The sequence below is a fragment of the Staurois parvus genome, unplaced genomic scaffold (assembly GCF_062004578.1).
Source record: "Staurois parvus isolate SC_StPar_1 unplaced genomic scaffold, SC_StPar_1.0 ptg000558l, whole genome shotgun sequence".
In the NCBI taxonomy this organism is placed as follows: Eukaryota; Metazoa; Chordata; class Amphibia; order Anura; family Ranidae; genus Staurois; species Staurois parvus.
The window spans coordinates 321,803-340,693 of record NW_028318354.1 but is presented as its reverse complement, the minus strand read 5'-3'; the positions used below and the strand labels follow the sequence as shown (position 1 = coordinate 340,693).

Genomic DNA, 18,891 nt, shown 5'->3' with positions numbered 1-18,891 from the left:
CTGATGGACACTGACAGGTGGCACTGATATGCACTGATGAGGAGGCACTGGTAGGTGGCACTAATGGGCATTGACAGGCATCACTGATGGGCACTGAAAGTCAGCACTGATAGGCAGCACTGATACGGCACTGATAGGTGGCACTGACTGGCACTGATGGGTGACACTGAAAGGCAGCTCAGATGGGCACTGATATGTGGCATTGATGTGCACTGGTAGCCACTGATATCTGGCATTGATGTGGCACTGATGGGCACTGGCACAAGGCACTGATGGACACTGACAGGTGGCACTGCTGGGGCTACACTGATCATCAGGGCACACTGATCATCAGTGCCCTGATAATCAGTGTAGATGCCCCCTCCGCGGAAAGCCGATTGCCGGCTCTCCTCTCCTCTGTCAGTGTGACAGCTCGAGAGGAGAGAAATGCCGATAACCGGCATTTCCCTGTTTACACGTGATCAGCTGTGATTGGACACAGCTGATCACATGACCAAACCAACATCTTCGGCTCTTTCTGTGATCGGTGATCCACTGTGTCCGAGGGACACAGCGCACTGCCGATCGCCGCGTTGTGTGCTCCCTGAGCAGCCCATGCGCGGTGAGAATGGGAGAACGTCATATGATGTCCTCCCAGAACAAGAGAACCATCTTGCGCTCGTCATTGGACTATATGGCGGGCGGAAGGTGGTTAATCTGTGACAGAGCTTTCTGATTGGCTGTTCGCTGTAGCAAAAGCATTGCTCCATGTTCCTGGCTACCTCCCAAGGTCCAGCTATCTCCCCAGGCATTACCTGACTTACCTGACCCCAATGCATTGCATCAATAGTGACTTTCAGAATGGGACATAATAATTTACCTAGAGGGGTGTTTGTCCTGTTTAACCTGTCATACAGCTCACCGCGCTTTCTACGTATACAGTATTAGTATATATATAGGTTCTCATATATTTCACTCAGTAACAGTGCAGCTGCATTTATAGAACCGAGCTACCTTGACTTTCCTGGAGAGGAGATCAGCATGGAGACCCCATACACACCATCTCAAGCCTACATTGATGACTTTGACCCTGTAACCTATTACAGAACCTACTATCACCCCGAAGAAGGAACATTTGTTGAAGAATGGGTTAGTTTTGCATTGCCGAATTTTCATGAAACTTTCACTTCAGGTAAACGAGATTTTTTTGTATATAAAGGGTAGGATAGAGTTACCCTAGGTTCACAGCTAAGCGTTTTCTGCAGCGTTTTGCGTTTTACAGAAACGCAATACAGTCCATTTAACATGATTTCCTATGGGACATGTTCACACCTGTGCGTTTTCACCTGTTGCGTTTTTTGGAAGCGGTCAGGGACTTTTTGGTAATGCAACAAGTTGCATTTTTGGTTGTATGGACTTCAATTTAAATGCTACAGAAAAGCATGCATTGCGTTTTTGTTGCTTTTGGCATTTTAAATCTGCCTAGCAACAAGAAAAAGAAAAAAAATGCAAAACACATAAAAAATGCAGCAAAACGCAAGTGCAAAAACGCAATGCAGAAACGGCTCAAACGCAACCTGCATAGGTGTGAACCTAGTCTTAGGTCCTATTCACACTTTGTGACTTGGAATCGCAGGCAGAATTGTGTGACCACTTGATCCAGGGAATATCTGATTGCCTCTCGGGGATCAGGAAGGAATTGTTTCCCCTGCAGGAGCAAATTGTACCATGCTTTGCTGGGTTTTTTGCCTTCCTCTGAAAGACCGATAATTTTGAAAACAAAACAATATTTTTGATTTTTTGCTATTAAACATGTCCAGTAAAAAAATGTTAAAAATCAAATTTCGTCATAAATTTAGGTCAAAATGTATTCTACAACGTGTCTTTGCTAAAAAAAAATCCCAAGTCATGTAAATTAATTGGTTTACGTGAAAGTTATAGCATCTACAAATGGCGGTATAGATACTGGGATTTTTCTTTTTTTTTTTTTTTATACAAGTAATGGCAGCGATCAGCGACTTATAGCAGGACTGTGGGTCTGCGGCAGGCATTCTGACACTGGGGGAGAACTGACTAACTGTCACTGACATCCCCAGTGGCACTAATACAGTGATCAGTGCTAATACAAAGCACTGACACTGTATTAATGGCACCGGGCAGGAAGGGGTTAACATCTGGGGCAATTAAAGGATTAACTGTGTGCTGTTTTTCTATGTGTGCTGTGTGTGTGTGCATTACTGTGTAAGCACACTGCTTTGTATGGCTCTACTGTGCAGAGCCATACAAAGCAGCATGCTGGTGCTGACAGGGGAGAGATCTGTATTGTTCCTTGGTGATCGCCGGGTACTGATGGGGAATCTCCGGCTGGGACCCAGTGATCGACACCCATAGCCGCCAATGGTGGCATGGGTAGGACGGCACTTGTGTTCCCCCCCCCTACCTGGAAATACAAAATCACACATATGTGAACTGGCCAAGATTCATACCATCTATGGCCAGCTTAAGGTTCTCTGTTTATTATGCAAACCCCAACTGATTACAACTGGGGTTACCACCTCATCCCTTTCAAACCAAACACATAATAATTACACGGGTTCTGTGGCTAATAATGGTGGTAATTAAACTCACTCGGTGCCTTATCTGCATGAAATTAGCCTCAGAACCCGTGTAATTAATATGTGTTCGGTTTGAAAGGCATGAGGTGGCAACCCTAACTACAACACAGATACAAGTATTCTATTTATTATACACAGTGTTGTCTTGTCTAATCTACACTTCTAAAGGAAAGATCCATTGTATGTTTTTCGTCCTCTAAGGTGGTGTTAAAGGAGACCTTCTAATTGACTTTGGAGCTGGACCCACAATTTATCAGCTTCTCTCAGCTTGTGAAGCTTTCAACAATATCATCACTTCTGACTTTCTTGAGCAAAACAGAGCACAGCTACAGAAGTGGCTGAGGAAGGATCCCGATGCATTGGACTGGACTCCATTTGTCAAGAGGGTGTGTGAGCTGGAAGGTAATAGGTAAGTTACAAGTGTGTGATAATGAAAATGTGTGACTATGAAAATGTGTGACTATCTGTATGCATCATACCATAATTAGAGTACATAACTGTAAATTTACTTTACTAAAGCTGCCAGACCTCCACTTCCAGAGATGGGAGTAACTGCAGTAATGTAGAATCCATGTCACCATATTATTGCTATAGAGAATCTTGATACCAGATTCCTAAAGGACAATGCTGTGGCGGCAACTAAACATGCATAAAAACTTTGTGGAAGGAATTAAACTTAGAATCTACATGAAGGTTAAAGTGATAATAAAGGCAATTAAAAAAATAAACATGCCATGCTTACCTGCTCTGTAGTGGTTTTCCACAGAGCAGCCCCAATCCTCCTCTTCTCGGATACCCCACCTGTGCCTTTCTTCTATGTATACACAAATGTTTTCACCATTAATTTCTATTTTAACCATTTCCCACCTGTCCACTGTACATAAATGGCCAAGCAGGACAAGTGTCATTCTGGGAGGATGTGCCCATGGATCCTCCCAGAATTGTGCCTTGTGTGTGTCCCCAGGGGAGCACAATGGTATGATCCTGTGACCTCTTTGTTCATGGGACACAGCCGATGATCGATCGACTGATGACCAATCACGCTGATCATATGTCTAGTAGTAAACATTGGCTTTCATTCATACAGCGATTAAGAACTACTGTGATCTTTGTGATTGGTCACAATGATCACATAGTATGGGACCATTCACAGTGGTCCTGTACCATGTGATATCTGTGGCCAGTCACAGTAGTTCTCAATAACTAAATTAATGTAGCTGAGAACTGTCAGACAACCATCATGGGTGCATATGCAATCATAGTGTATAAAAAAAATCCCCACCACTTTCCTAGAGTAGTGCAGTGTCAGCTATGGTAACATTGCTCTGCTCTGATAACAGGATGTAAAAAAAGATTGTAAAAAAAAATAATATATATTGTTAAATACTGTCACAAGAGCAAGTGCCTGGGTGGCTGCTCTGATATCTCTGTATGTTATTGGCAATGGCCTTTGTCTCTATTGACCTTCACAGTAGTACAATATCACCAGACCATTGCCACTCTGTGTCCCTAATCACCACCACCAGCTCAGTGTCCCTAATCACCTCCCCACCAGCTCACAGTGTCCCTGATCACTGGCACACCAGTCATATTGTCCCTGATCACCGATGAAACAGTCATATTGTCACAGGAGTTCTTCCTTTATTCAGCCTCCTATACTCCCTGGCCAGCGAATATGGCATTCCTGGTGGCAGCCATGTACCAGTAGGCTAGGCTTGCTTGGCTTATAGGAACTGGGACTGCTATAGGTGACGCTACACTAAGCCATTTTCCCTGACCACTTGTATAGAGGCAACCATTAAAGTACATTGGTTTTGATACAATTGGTTTATTTGTGTAATACAAAAGATGCAATGTCTGGTATATAATCAGTCCAGAAAGTGGAAAAGTCTCAGATATGTAGTTTCACTATAATCAGAAGTAGCAGAATGTGTTTTGGGTTTTAATTCTAAGTATGCATTGTGTGAGAAATATCCTATTAAATTGACAACTTTGTGTAAAACAATTTTCATTTTCTTTTTGCATTTTCCAAAAACTTGTGGCAAAACAATGAAGTCTTCAAAAGACTCACGCCTCTTAGCAAATACCTTGGGGTGGTTGCTTTCCAAAATGCGGTCATTTTGTGGGTGTTGTTTGCACTGTCCTGGTGCTCAAGGGCCTCCAAAAATGTGATAAGTAGTCATAAAATTTGATGCACAATTTATGCCACTTTAAGCATATGAAGATCTTGGGCCCCTCTATGTGACTAGGGCCTGTGAAAAAGTCTCACACGTGATATCCCCATACCCAGGTAGAGTAGCAGAATTTGTCTTGAGGTGTAATTCTAAGTCTGCCTATGATGTGTATTAGAAATATCTTATTAATTGAGAACTTCATGTGAAAAAATATATTTTATTTTCCTTCCTAATTTTCCGAAAACTTGTGGTGAACAATTACATTTCAAAAGTCTCATTATGCCTTTCAGAAAATACACCGGGTGTTTTTTCCAAAATGTGGTTATTTTGTGGGTGTTTCCACTGTTCTGGTGCTCCAAGCCTCTAAAAATGTGATTGTCATTCAATTAGATGCATAGTTTATGCTCTTTGACAGCCAAAAGGTGCTCCTTAGATTTTGGTCCCACCATGCATCTAGGCTGTGAGAAAGTCTCACACATGTGGTATCCCCATACTGAGGAGACATAGCAGAAGGTGTTTTGTGGTGTAATTATAAGTATTTCTATGCTTTGTGTGACAAATAACTTGTAGGCTCTATAACTTTCTCACAGACTAAATAATATACACTGATTAGGGTTATTTTACCAAAGAAATGTATCAGAATACATTTTGATCTAAAAGACAACTGTGGTTTCTTTCCAAATGTTCTGGAAAACTTTCTGGAAAATACTATATATCTTCCCTGTGTGGGGTAAAGATGCATTTGTATGTTTTAATCTCCACCGAGTAACAGGCCTCTTGTTATGTACTATAAAATTCACTTAATATTGTTATGGTTATTTACAGTAGGTATTTTCAACCTCCTTAGCGGTATTCCCGAGTGTAGCTCGGGGTAAAATTTGAGTACCAAAAGCGGTAACCCCGAGCTACACTCGGGCTTACCATGCGGCGTTGCTCTGGGAGTCCCTGCAGCACTTACCTTGTCCTTCGCTCCCATGATGTCTCCCCTGCAGCGTCCCCGGCCATCTCCTCTGGCCGATGCCGGCATCCGGCTTCCGTGTTCCGGTCCCTGTGACGTCGGGATGTACGGGCGCCGGAACCGGCGGCAAATTTGAAAATGTAAAAAAATGTAATTTTTTTCAAATGACTGTGACATAGTAAAACATTGCTGTTTCAATGCATTTAACATACATTTTGTCCCTACTGCTTTGTCCTGTGCCCTGCCTGCATTTTGACTGTTCTTTCTGGCTGGAAACTTAGAAAAGTCCATGGCGTCCAAAAAGCGTCCCTTTATGTCAAAAGCGGTTTTAGACCAGCTAGAGAACAGCGATAGTAAATCAGAACCACTTGCAGAATTGAGTGATAATGATTCGTGGGGAAATTCGTCATCAGACACTGAAAACGATTTTGCGACTTTGCTCAGCGATGTGCAAATTTGCCTCTGTATTTTAAATTTCAGTGTTTTTGGTTTGATTATATTATTGAATTAAATTTATTATTTTTTATGATTATTTATTAAATTATAATTTATGATTTCGTGTTTCAAATTTTATCCTACCTGGGATGTTTACTAGACTCTTGTTTGGGCAGATTTCAGTGAGTTATTCCTAAAAATTACAGCCTACAATAAAAAACTACATATTTCCATGCAAAAAAATGGTACCGCTTTCAGCACAAAAAATCGGAAATAATCAGACTGCCGAGGAGGTTAATAGATTTGATGGGATGCTCTGTAGTAGTTACACAAGTTGGATTATGTTGGCTTTAAATGTTTGCAATCATAATATTGATAAAAAATAATCTATAGTGTGTTCTTTCAGTGACAGTGAGAGCTGTAAGAGAAAGGAAGAAAAACTGAGAAGAACAGTGACAAAAGTTCTGAAATGTGATGCTCTGAAGAAGAAGCCATATGACCCGGTGGAGATGCCTCAAGCTGATTGCCTGATTAGTTGCCTCTGCTTAGAAGGACCCTGCAAAGATTTAGAATCCTTCACCCATGTTTTGAGGAATTTTAAGGACCTCATTAAACCAGGAGGTCACATAATAATTCAGAGTGTGCTCAACTGTTTCTACTATTATATTGGCCAAAAAAAGTTCTTTTTTCTGGCCATTACAAAGGAAGAAATTGAAAAGGCATTTAAGGAGGCTGGCTATGAAATAGTGAAACTAAAGGTCATTCCATTAATTGAAAAGTCAAGGTTGGACATCAGTGGTCATGATGGCTATTACTTTGTCCATGCCCGTAAGCCATGTTCATAGGGTAAATGACCTTATAAAGTATACAGTATATACTCAGGTCCTAATCAGTAATTTCTCCTGTTGCTTTCCAAATGTAATGTACAGCAAAGCTGAGGAGACATCATAGATCAATTAATTGCTATTCCAAGTTTAAATGTATTATAAAAACATTTTTAATTCATAATTATTGGTAAATAAAATAATGAAAAGCATTAATACCACTTCAAGTTGGCCCACACTTGCCTGCAATCCACAGCTAGGTGCCTGTCCAGCTCACCACTGAGCAATATATATCAACTAAACAATTTATGATGACATGAGCCAGAATTAGATGCAAACTACATACGGGGCAGCAAGATCTCTCCTGCCTTTCATGCTGAATAGTGCTGCATCATGCTAACTCATACAGTTAGCATTTCAACATCTAACAGTATCTAACAGTATCCACATCTCCAAATAGTTACACAAATTGACCTTAATATATTGGTATTTTAAGGGATACCACAATAAAGCCAGGTACACACAAACTGAAATTTGATCCGTATGTGGCCCTCCCTGTTCGACAACCTGCATTCAATCAGCCACTGGCAGCAGCACTGATCAGTGTATTCTGCCAGCAGAGGAGTGCCCACTGTCCCAATACAATAGCACAGCGGTGGAGATTCCTGCATCCACCTTGCTTGTGTGGATGCAGGTATTTGTTAGGTTTTTTGTTCAGCCACTGGTTGTACCCAGCTTTACTCATGTACGATTTCTAAAAGAATGTTTTTATGCTTATATTGAAAGTAAAAGATAAAAAATTGTATTTCATAATAAAAAGTATCAACAGATTTCACTGGTTATGTACATCTTTTGCGTTGTGTTTTTTATCCAGTATTGCCATGACTTACGCAAGTACATGCAGATGAATATACCATCTGCTCTATCTGTACATACCTGACCAATGGTTGTTGTTGCTTTAGAAATGATGGCATATAAAACATGGGAAACCATAGATTTTGTAATTTTATACACCGGTGTCCAATAATTTTAATAATTTATTATTTGGGAAATGTGGGATTGACAGTCAGCATAAAAATAAGAACACGTGTTTTTCTATTGTTTATGTATATTAAGCCTTGCTGGTTTCTATACAGTGCTATGTCTCAGTATTTTTCTTTTACAAAGGGTTTTATTATACAATAAGCAGAGATAAACAAACATTCGAAAAACATTGGCCAACAAATATGAAACATACTAAGTAATTGGGAAATAATTCAAAGCATGTATTGGTAGAGACATAAGCTTTAACTGATTATTTAAGTGCCATGAAGGAGAAGACGGGGAAGGGGAGAGGGGAGGAGAAAAAAAAAAAAAAGAAGTAGGAGGGAGACGATTAGCAAACATTTGGGGGTCAATGATAATGTAAACTCTAAGAGAAAGTTTTGCTATAGCAGCATATAGAAAACAGGAGAGGCATGAGAAGAAGCCGCTCCAAATGATAATATATATTCCAGACATTGGGCTCACAAAGGAGTCCAGGTTGCATAGGTAGTATTGCAGATGTAGCACACAGAGCAATGAGCACAATCATTACAATATGCATAAGAACAGAATAGACAGAAGATTAGAGAAAGACAATCGATGAAAAGACATGGCCAAAGACAAAAAGGAAAAAAAAAAAATCAGAAAAGGACGATGACAGCAGAATCCATACTCATATCGACAGAAGGGACTGGTCAAATCTCGATGGTTGGGCTATATCCAGCCAGGGACGCCATATCTGCAGGAATTTTGTATGGGTATCCAACAATATAGCCGTCAGTTTTTCATTAACCATTATGAAGTTCATCCGGTTTTTGACAGCCTCGAAGCTGAGGAGAGGAGTCTTCCAAGCTCTCGCAATTGTCAATTTAGTAGCTATAAATAGGTGTGATGCCAGCTGCTGTTCAGAGCGGAGAAGGCCCTCTAGTGGTTTAAATAGAAGCGCTTCGTACGGGTTTCGCTTAATGTCTGTGTGAAGCATAGTGCGGAGAAGGGCATATACCCTAATCCACAATCTGCTAACTTTAGGGCAAGTCCACCAGATGTGGGCCATAGTACCCAATTGTTGGCATCCCCGAAAACAAGCCGGGGAATATGTAGGGATAAAACTAGCTAGACGAGCAGGCGTATAATACCATCGATAAAGAACTTTGTAGGCATTCTCGAGAATGATGACATTCCTAGAACATTTAGATAATGCTTGGGTCATGGTCCGCCAATCCTGTTGATCCAAAGTCCCCCCTAATTCAGACTGCCAACGCTGACGATAGGAACGAACCGGAGGAGTTCTATAAGAAATAATGGAAGAGTAAACCAAGGAAATCAAACCCGGAGCATGGGGTCTATGTCTGCACTGGCTTTCAAAGGGGGACAGACGGTAAAGTCCCGAATGCGTCCGTATTAGTGTATTAATAAAGTGACGAAGTTGAAGGTAACCAAAGTGTTCCCGCAAAGAAGTATTATAGGAAGAGCGCAGAGTTTCAAAGGTAAGTATTCGAGTGGGAGATAGGAGCGAATGTACATCATAAAAACCATGCGTCTGCCACCAGGCAAACTGCCTAGGATTGTCCCGACCTGGAGGGAATAACGGGTTATGCAACAGACGTAACAACGGCAGATGGGCAGAAATAAGGCCAGCGGAATATTTCATAGAATCCCAAAGATGAAGCGAGAGCGTCAGCGTTGGGCTAAGGGTAGATGGATGTTGAGAAAAAGGAAGCCACGGCAAGGAGGAGAGCGGTATCGGGGGGGAGTCCATCAAATCCACAGCAGCCCACAAGGGGAAATGGTGAGATGCATGAATATGAGCTAGGGGGGCAATATTAGCTGCCAGATAATAAGACTGGAGATTTGGGACAGACAACCCACCCTCACTCCTTCGCGCAAATAAGATATGTTTACTAATTCTGGGTCGAGAAGAACTCCAAATGAGCCCGCCACATCAATCCCCTTAATATCAGGATTCATATGAATGGCTTCTGCCAACGGTTCCAAGGCTAAGATAAAAAGTATGGGGGAAAGCGGACAACCTTGCCTAGTGCCCCTGGCAACCGAAAACGTGGAGGACTCGAGTCCATAGTATTTAAGCTTAGCTTGAGGGGATGTATATAGCGAAGAGATCCATCGTAGGAACGAGGGACCAAAACCAAAGCGATGAAGGACCGATAAGAGATAAGGCCAGGATAAAGTGTGGAAGGCCTTGTTGATATCTAAAGATAGGAGCATCATATCAAGTTTGTGAATATGGGCTAAATGTTGTAATTGTATAATACGTCTGATGGCGTCTCCGGCTTGTCTGTGGGGAACAAATCCCACCTGGTCCCCTTTGATCAGACGAGAGAGGAAAGAATTCAGTCGAGTGGCCAAGATCTTGGTAAGGATCTTCATATCGATATTAATAAGAGAAATAGGCCTATAATTTGCCCAGGAAGAGTGATCTCGATACGGTTTATGGATCATAACCATATTTGCGGTTAAAGAATCCGGGGAAAAGTTTGAACCTCCCTTCACCGCGTTGAACATGGTGGCAAGGTGAGGGGCAAGCACGTCAGCTAATTTCTTGTAGTATAGTGCCGTGTATCCATCTGGACCTGGTCGTTTGCCCGTCTTCAGGTCTGCTATGCATTGCAAAACCTCTGATATTTGAATATTACGGTCCATCAAGTCCTTATGAGCCGGAGTCAAAGTAGGCAGGGACAAGCGAGATAAAAAGTCAGAAATGGACTGTAGGATCAGTGTAAAGCTTGGCAAGTCTATACCGGAACTCTTCCAAAACCGCTACAGGATTACTCGTAAGAGTATTGTGACGAGTGCGTAAAGAAATCGGTTTGGGGTGATGCGTAAAAGAACGTAATCTACGGGCCAACATAGAGTCCGGTTTGTTTGCTTTACTATACCACTTCTGACGTGTCCAACATAAGGAGCGCTCAGCCTCATCGGTTAAGCAAAGATCTAGTTCTAAGTGAGTCTGATCCAACAATCTACGGTTCGACGGGGTAGGTGACTGTTTAAATTGAGCCAATGTGGAAGCTAACTTTGATTCCAACTGACACTGTTTAAGCTGCCTTTCCTTCTTTGGCCTTGAAGCTATCTGGATAATATGTCCCCTGAGAACTGCCTTGTAAGCTTCCCATAACGTTACCGAAGAAGAGACAGAACCCGAGTTTAGTTGGAAATATTCCTGAGATTTATGGTGTAGTTCTGCCTGAATCTCCTTCAGCAAAAGCAGGGAGTCATTCATTATCCACGAAGAATAGGCCGGCCTACAGAGAAGAGATCGACAGACCACCAAAATAGGCTCATGATCAGACCATGGGACAGTAAGAATAGAGACAGAGCGAACTAAAGGGAGATGTTTACGTGATACAAAAGCGTGATCAATTCTGGAATGAGAATGATGAGGGTGAGAATAATAAGTATAGTCTTTCCCCCGGGGATGAAATTCACGCCATAGATCTACCAGGTCATGGGTACTTAACGTACGTACAAAGGACTTAGCTGATGCGGAAGGGTCAGAACGCTCTGCTGGATGTTTAAAAAGTGCAAAAATTATGAATAGAACCGTAATACAATATATACTCAATCCCCAAAATAAATCCAAGATACTCAATACATATACAGTGTCATGCATGTATTCCCTCATGGGGAATATCTCGTGCAAAAACGTGAAAATAAAGTAATATATACTATAATAACATATATACTAATAATAAACAGTGCCACATAAAAAGTGCACAAAAAGAATAAACGATAGTTCAAATACGAGAAAAGTCCAAAGTTAATAATAATAATACTGATGATGCTGTGCTTAATGATGAACTTAACACTCCACTCTTCATGCATTATGTGCAGTGTACGTGATTCACACGTGACAATCCTTAGCAGCCAAAATGCCTCCTCATCTCCTTCCTTAGACCCCAAGGGGCCAGCACGCTTTCAGGATCACACGATCCTATCAGTATGGATCACTCTCTAGAAAATATCTTCCTCCTCCAGCGTCCACCAGTTTAGCAGCCAGCTCCTCCCAGGGTCATAGTAAGACACAAGCAGAGACCCTCCATAGTGCAACCAGTAATTTTATTGGTAATAGGTATAAAAAGTAGATTTCCACTCACAAAACGATGAATCTTCCAGCCTCCTACCACATGCTATGGGTGTACACCCTGAAAAGAGTGCTAAAGCTCTATGAATACGGTCAAACTCCAAACTCTCCAGGGGAATCTCAGGAGCCAACTCCTGGAAAAGAGTAGTAGCAGTACCCTGCAAGTTGGTGATTACCTCGGGGACTCCGCAGATGCGGAGATTATCCCTGTGGGCCCTATTCTCAGCATCTGCAGGCACCGCCCGGTGGAATCTCTATTGCACCACAGAACGGGATTCCCCAGGATGCCTTTTCACCAGAGCCCCTGATGGTGGGGATGGACTTGGTGCGAGACTGAAACCAGGTCGCGACCCCTGAGTGCACCCAGCTGTGGTACAGTTGTCCCGCCGAGGGTACGTGCCGGGGGGGGGTGAGCCTGCTGTGAAGAGGCTGACAAGTACAGGTACCGAGCGGGATGGATGGATGACAGTCAGGAATGAGCGTAGTCAGACTAGCCAGGTCGGTAACGGTGGAGGCAGGTAGGTACCAAACAGTAGACAGAGAGCAGCCGGGTCACGAGCCAAGGTTCAGCAACGGGAGGTCCAATAGTAATATAACAACAGGCAGGAGAGTAGTCAGGGACGAGCCAGGGGTAAGAGCAGGAGAAGGTCAACACAAATCAGGACAAGCAGGATCGGCAACAGGAACACACTTCAGAACATGGGTACAGGAACTAGACCTTGCGGCAACCTAGTCACCGTCTGGCCAGTTTAAATAGTGCGCCCTGCACTGTTATTGGTGCAATTGCAGGTCCTAGTGCCTGCACATTAGTGTACCTAGGCAATCTGTGTATGTGCAGACCTGTGCGCCGCTGCGAGACCCGCAGTCCCTGACAGCATCTTCCAGCTTATCTTTCAAAGTGTCCAACTCAGCACGCAGATCCTCTACTTCCTGTTCATGACCCTCCAAGACTGTAGTCGCCAGATCCATACGTTGTTCTAATTGATGAGCGCGAAGGCCCAACTCTTTTAGGCCTCTCACCAGATCAGAAGATAATTTACGGGAGGCGACTGTAATCTCCTCTCGCCCTATAGCACGGAATTTGTGTAGTAAGACTTCGGGATTTTGCTCAAGAGGGTCGGCCATCCCCGATGGAAATTGCCGCTGACTATCGCCATCAGACTCAGGGTCTCCTGGAAGCTGAGTGTTGTCATCAGGCTCAGGCGGGCTGGGTGTTAGTTTAGCGACGTGGCCCTGCGGAGGGGATTGCTATTGGGCTCGATGTTTAGGTTTAGTACGGGGAGTATGATGCATTTTTAGGAGAAGTCCAGAGGATTCCAAATCGCCTTCAGTCTATTGGAGTAATACACTAGGGTGTGGAAGCCCAATTGCCGAGATAAATATTGCGGTGGCACGGCACAAGGAGGTCACTCAGACATTTCCTCCTGGCGCGTGTACGTGTCCCCCACCGGGGATGCGTTTACATAAGATCCATTATGGTAATACAGCCAGTGAGATGTGGGTGGTTATGATGACTAGGCCAGGTGTGCAAGCATTGTGAAGGCTACCAAAAAGTGCCCCAGGTACCCTTAATTCATCCTCTCGGGAAGGGGGCTGAAAGGTGGAACTTCTTCCTCTATCCAGGACCACCCCCCCAGTAAGTTAGATCCCCAGTGCCTTGCTGGGATTTTGTAGGGGCTTGGTGTGATCCTTGGGATCACCAGAAGAACCAGGGGGACCCACCCAGGCTGTCCCAGTAGCTGACCTGTTTATGAGGTCCGTTGGGCAGAGCGGTGGCGTATCGATCCAGCCGCGGCGGCAATCCGTCCCAGCCGCGGATTCAGGAAAGACTGCGGCTTCACACGCCGTGGTAGGCCGCAAACTGTCCGGCACCCCGGATGGTCGGATGGGGGGCAAAATTGATCAGCACCCCACTTCAGGTGTCAGGCAAGGTCCGGATACCTAGGGATCCACAGCGGGTGACTGCTATCTCCGGGATGGCGGTGGATAGCAATGTAGGGTGCCGGAGCTCAGATGGAAGCGTATGCTCCCGGAGCCATCTTGGACCAACCCTCATGTCTCAGTATTTTTATTATCTTCCATTGAGGGACACAGGAAAGTAGTAATTCTTGGACACCTGGGTTATACTGCTGCCTTTCAGAGATTTGGACACTGGAAAACAAAAAACAAAGTTAAGGCTACCCTCAAATAATCCCTCTTCCAACTTTCATGCTGCAGTTTTTTGCTATTGTCCTAGGATTTTGCACGCCCTTTCCCCAGCTCTGAGATAAACTCTAGCTAGAATTTACCTTTCTTCATTTAATTTTTCTTCATTTACAGTAAGACAAAAAAATATATGTTAGCTGGTGTTTGGCTTCAGATTCTTTAGCCCGGGTTCACACTAAAGCAGTGCAGTACATTGCAGGTGATTCACACAAGAACCCCACCGCATTCTTGTGTGAATCACATGTGATGTCTGTGCGGTGCAATTTTGTTTTTTGTTTTTTTCCCTATTTAATATTTTATTAATTTTTCGATTACCATTTCATGTATACAAAAGCAAATAAAACAAACATATACATAGTGAATGCAGGGTCCGGAGAGAACAGATATAGAGAATGCAAGGTCTGGGGGAGACCAGATATAGTGAATGCAGGGTCCTGGGAGACCAGATATAGTGAATGCAGAGTCCGGGGAGACCAGATATAGTGAATGCAGGGTCCTGGGAGAGCAGATATAGTGAATGCAGGGTCCGGGGGGACCAGATATAGTGAATGCAGGGTCCGGGGAGAGCAGATATAGTAAATGCAGGGTCCAGGGAGATCATATATAGTGAATGCAGGGCCCGGGGAGACCAGATATAGCGAATGCAGGGTCCTGGGAGACCAGATATAGCGAATGCAGGGTTCTGGGAGACCAGATATAGCGAATGCGGGGTCCGGGGAGACCAGATATAGTGAATGCAGGGTCCAGGGAGAGTAGATATAGTGAATGCAGGGTTCTGGGAGACCAGATATAGTGAATGCAGGATCCGGGGAGACCAGATATAGTGAATGCAGGGTCCGGGGAGACCAGATATAGTGAATGCAGGGTCCGGGGTTTAGTAACACTTTAATTTACCAAAATCTAACACTCCCCTCCCCCAAGACTGACAATGCTGCTGTTCAAAGGTGTCTCTGTTTCTCCTTCATGTAGAATGTAGGCATCTAGTTACTGGCCAAATCACCAGGTGAAAACAGAGGGAAACAAGCCAAACAACAGAAAACTAATGCAGCCACCACATCAAATGACTTGTACGCTGAAATATATTGCATTTTGGGTTTGGATTTAATACCTCTGTAAGCAAGTTTGGCACACAGCACTTGGAATCCTGGCAGTTGCTGTGTAATCTGACCCTGGCTGCCTCTCCCTGATAGACCCTCCAGATTCATCAGAAATAATAGCAGCACAGGGGAGGAAACAAAGCAGAACCTCACATAGCGTGATACTGTTTTGTAAAACCGCTTTAATAAAAGTTGCACTTAAAAACATTAGGGCAGATTGCGTAATAGTAAAATGCTACAGTGAGCGCTCTAAATTAAGCAGCTGAACATTCTAGGAAACCATATAAAACCTTGCAAAATAGCATAAAATGTAAAATTAGAAGGTGACAAATAGAAGGTGCCAATGATAAAAATGCAATGATACAAATGATACAAATGCACAAACAATATAGTAAAATTGAAAATAAAATGAAAATAAAGTTCTGTGAAGGTGCTCTCTGCATTCCCAGTGCATATGGTAGAAATGCGCACTAACCAGAAGCGTATTCAAAATACGCGGTGTGTAATGATCCTGAAGATTCCACCTCTCTGGTCAGAATATGGACTGGAACTGGAGAAAATGAGGAAGAAGCGCCCTCGTGTGGTGAAGATGGGATCCAGAAAGCCAGAGATCCCCTTCCAGGGATGTGTAGATAGGAAATCCTTGATGGTAAAAAACGTACCCCTCTCTGGAGCTGATGGATCACAACAGGGCTACAGCTGTAGATAATCCAGAAGAGCTCGTGAAGGAAAATGACAGAAATGCGCACTCACCGACCGCGCATAGAAAATGCACATTAATATATCAAGATCAGCAGGTGCCGTTTCCCTCAGGGAGAGGTGTCATCAAGTGATGGTTGGCTGGACTCAGCGGACCTCCTTAAAATCAGGGAGAACCATCTGGATAAAGGCTCCCTCCTCTGGATACTGAGGATACTCCCCTCTGAAGATGTGCCTTAGCACGAAAGGCCTTAGGAGGAGCTGACAGCTTGTGACGCCTTCTGCCGCCGAGACCACGAGAAGGTCCGGCGGCCATTTTACTTGAGGTTTGTACAGCACACACAGCCTTCACTGCATACAGTATCCAGAGGAGGGAGCCTTTATTATTCTGACCAGAGAGGGGGATCTTCAGCATAATTACACATCACGTATTTTGAATACGCTTCTGGTTAGTGCGCATTTCTACCATATGCACTGGGAACGCAGAGAGCACCTTCACAGAACTTTATTTTCATTTAATTTTCAATTTTACTATATTGTTTGTGCATTTGTATGATTGGCACCTTCTATTTGTCAGCGCTGCATTTTACATTTTATGCTATCAGGCCAGATTGGTTCACATCAGGAATGGCTGTACACAAACAGGAAAGAGGTATTAAAGGCAGAAGGTTTTTTCTACCTTAATGCATTCTATAGATATGTGCGGTTTGCTTCGCTCCGAATTGAAATTCAGATGAAATTTTAGTTATTTGGTCGTTTGGATGTCTCCGAATTACAATAGTAACAAATCCAAAATAACAAAATTTGAATCGAATTCAACTTGGATTCGGATACATAAAGAATAGAATAGAACAGAACATAAAACAATAGAATAGATTAGAAAAGAATAGAATAGACAATAAAAGAATAGAAAAATAATATAATAGAATAAAATATTCTATAACAGAATAGATTAGAAAAGAATATAATAGAATAGAAAAGAATAGAATAAAATAGACAATAGAATAGAATAAATAGAAAGTATATAACTGTCTTCTGAAATTCAAATTTCAAATAGAATATATTCAAATTTGAATAGAATAGCTTAGAAAAGAATAAAAACAAAAGAATATCTTAGAATAGAAAATAATAAAATAAACAATAAAAGAATAAAATAGAAAAAAAATAGAATAGAATAACATAGAATCAAATAAAATAGAATATAACAATCTTCCGAAATTCACATTTCAAATAGAATAAATTTAAATAGAATAGTTTGGAAAAGAATAGAATAGAATTCCATAGATTAAAATAGAACACAATAGAAAGAATATAACCTTCTGAAATTCAAATTTTGAATAAAATAAATTAGAATTCGAATAGAAAATAAGAGAATAGAATACAATAGAAAGAACATAACCATCTTCCAAAATTCAAATTTCAAGTAGAATAAATTAGAATGCCAATTCGAATACCGAAGTTTCCAAATTCAGTCAAATTGAATTTGAATGAAATTCGAAAACGAAACAAAACAAATCACAATAAACAATAAAACGAATTTACCGACACAAAATTATTTAAATAACAAATTGAAACAAAATACATTTTTTCGTTCTGCACATGTCTAGCATTCTATGCATTAGGGTGAATAACTTTCTGGGTGCAGATCCCCCCACCCTTGTCAGACCCCCTCCCCCCACACTTACAATGTCCATTAACAGGAGTGCAGCTCGGGAGCGAGCCTGCTTGAGTGCCCCCATAGCAAGAAGGTTGCTATTGGGGGCACTTGGCAGGTGGGGGGGGGGCAGAAGCGCTGGCGGATGACCTCAGAAGAAGTGGATTGGGACTGCCCAGTGCAATACCTTATACAGAGCTGGTAAGTGAAAGGTTGTCGCTAGCCCCTGGCTATCTGTCTTGATCAGTCTGTTTGAAGGTATGGACGTCCAGAAGACTAACTTCACCTAAGTAATAGACAAGTGCACACAGTGTAGGTGAAATTAATCTCTCAAGTTTATTAGCGGGAAGAAAATTAATATAACAGAAAAAAGAAAGGTGGGGGCACAGAGAATCAAAAAGCTGAGTTGTCAATAATTGATTGGCTGAATACAAAAAGACAACATTGACGTCAATTCTGAAAAGTGATGAGAAGCGGGGTTTCATTTTCCCAACAATAAAGAAAGTTTCTAAATTGTTTTAAAACACTTATCTACTACATACAATAGAATCTCGCTAGATACTTGTCAAGGCTGTGAACATGACTTTCTCAGGCCTTGAAATCAGTTACAAGTATCCAACAATTATTTTCCCATGGGACAGAAGTATTTGACTTTTAATTATATCATAACAGAAACAGGTGCTGTTAGTATAAAGAAATAATTGGATACTATCTCCTCCTCTACCAAGGCTAACCTGACACAGCATATTTTCATTAACTCATTCTGGGTATAATACAAAACAATTAATCAACATGTTAGTACAAAATATAAAATGGAGTGGGGGGAAAACAAAATGACAGACCTAAAAGACATACATTCCCCTTCAGTAAGTATGAATTTATTTTTTTTTTTTTTAAACACGAGCCTTTAGTATTACTTTAACCCCTCGCCTAACAGGCACTTCTACCCCCTTCCGGCCCAGGCCAATTTCCAGCTTTCAGCGCTGTCGCACTTTGAATGAAAATTGCGCGGTTATGCAACACTGTACCCATATGAGATTGTTATCATTTTTTTGTGACAGATAGAGCTTTATTTTGGTGGTATTTAATCACCTCTGGGTTTTTTATTTTTTCTTAAACAAACCAA

The 18,891-nt window shown here is 42.3% G+C and overlaps 1 protein-coding gene across 1 annotated transcript; it reads left to right on the top strand.

The window, feature by feature from the left end:
• The first annotated feature begins 931 nt into the window (after positions 1 to 931).
• Positions 932 to 7,815, top strand: LOC149450925 (nicotinamide N-methyltransferase-like). Its single transcript, XM_089691255.1, has 3 exons — positions 932 to 1,171; positions 2,796 to 3,003; positions 6,568 to 7,815. Exons 1-3 carry the CDS (start codon positions 1,021 to 1,023, stop codon positions 7,004 to 7,006), a joined length of 798 nt encoding a protein of 265 aa, XP_089547381.1. The 5' UTR covers positions 932 to 1,020; the 3' UTR covers positions 7,007 to 7,815.
• Positions 7,816 to 18,891: the final 11,076 nt, after the last annotated feature.

Coding starts and splice junctions, on each gene's coding strand:
- LOC149450925 (XM_089691255.1), top strand. CDS start 1,021: ATGGAGACCCCATACACACCATCTCAAGCCTACATTGATGACTTTGAC. Junction 1,172..2,795: donor TCATGAAACTTTCACTTCAG/GTAAACGAGATT, acceptor TCGTCCTCTAAG/GTGGTGTTAAAGGAGACCTT. Junction 3,004..6,567: donor TGTGAGCTGGAAGGTAATAG/GTAAGTTACAAG, acceptor GTGTTCTTTCAG/TGACAGTGAGAGCTGTAAGA.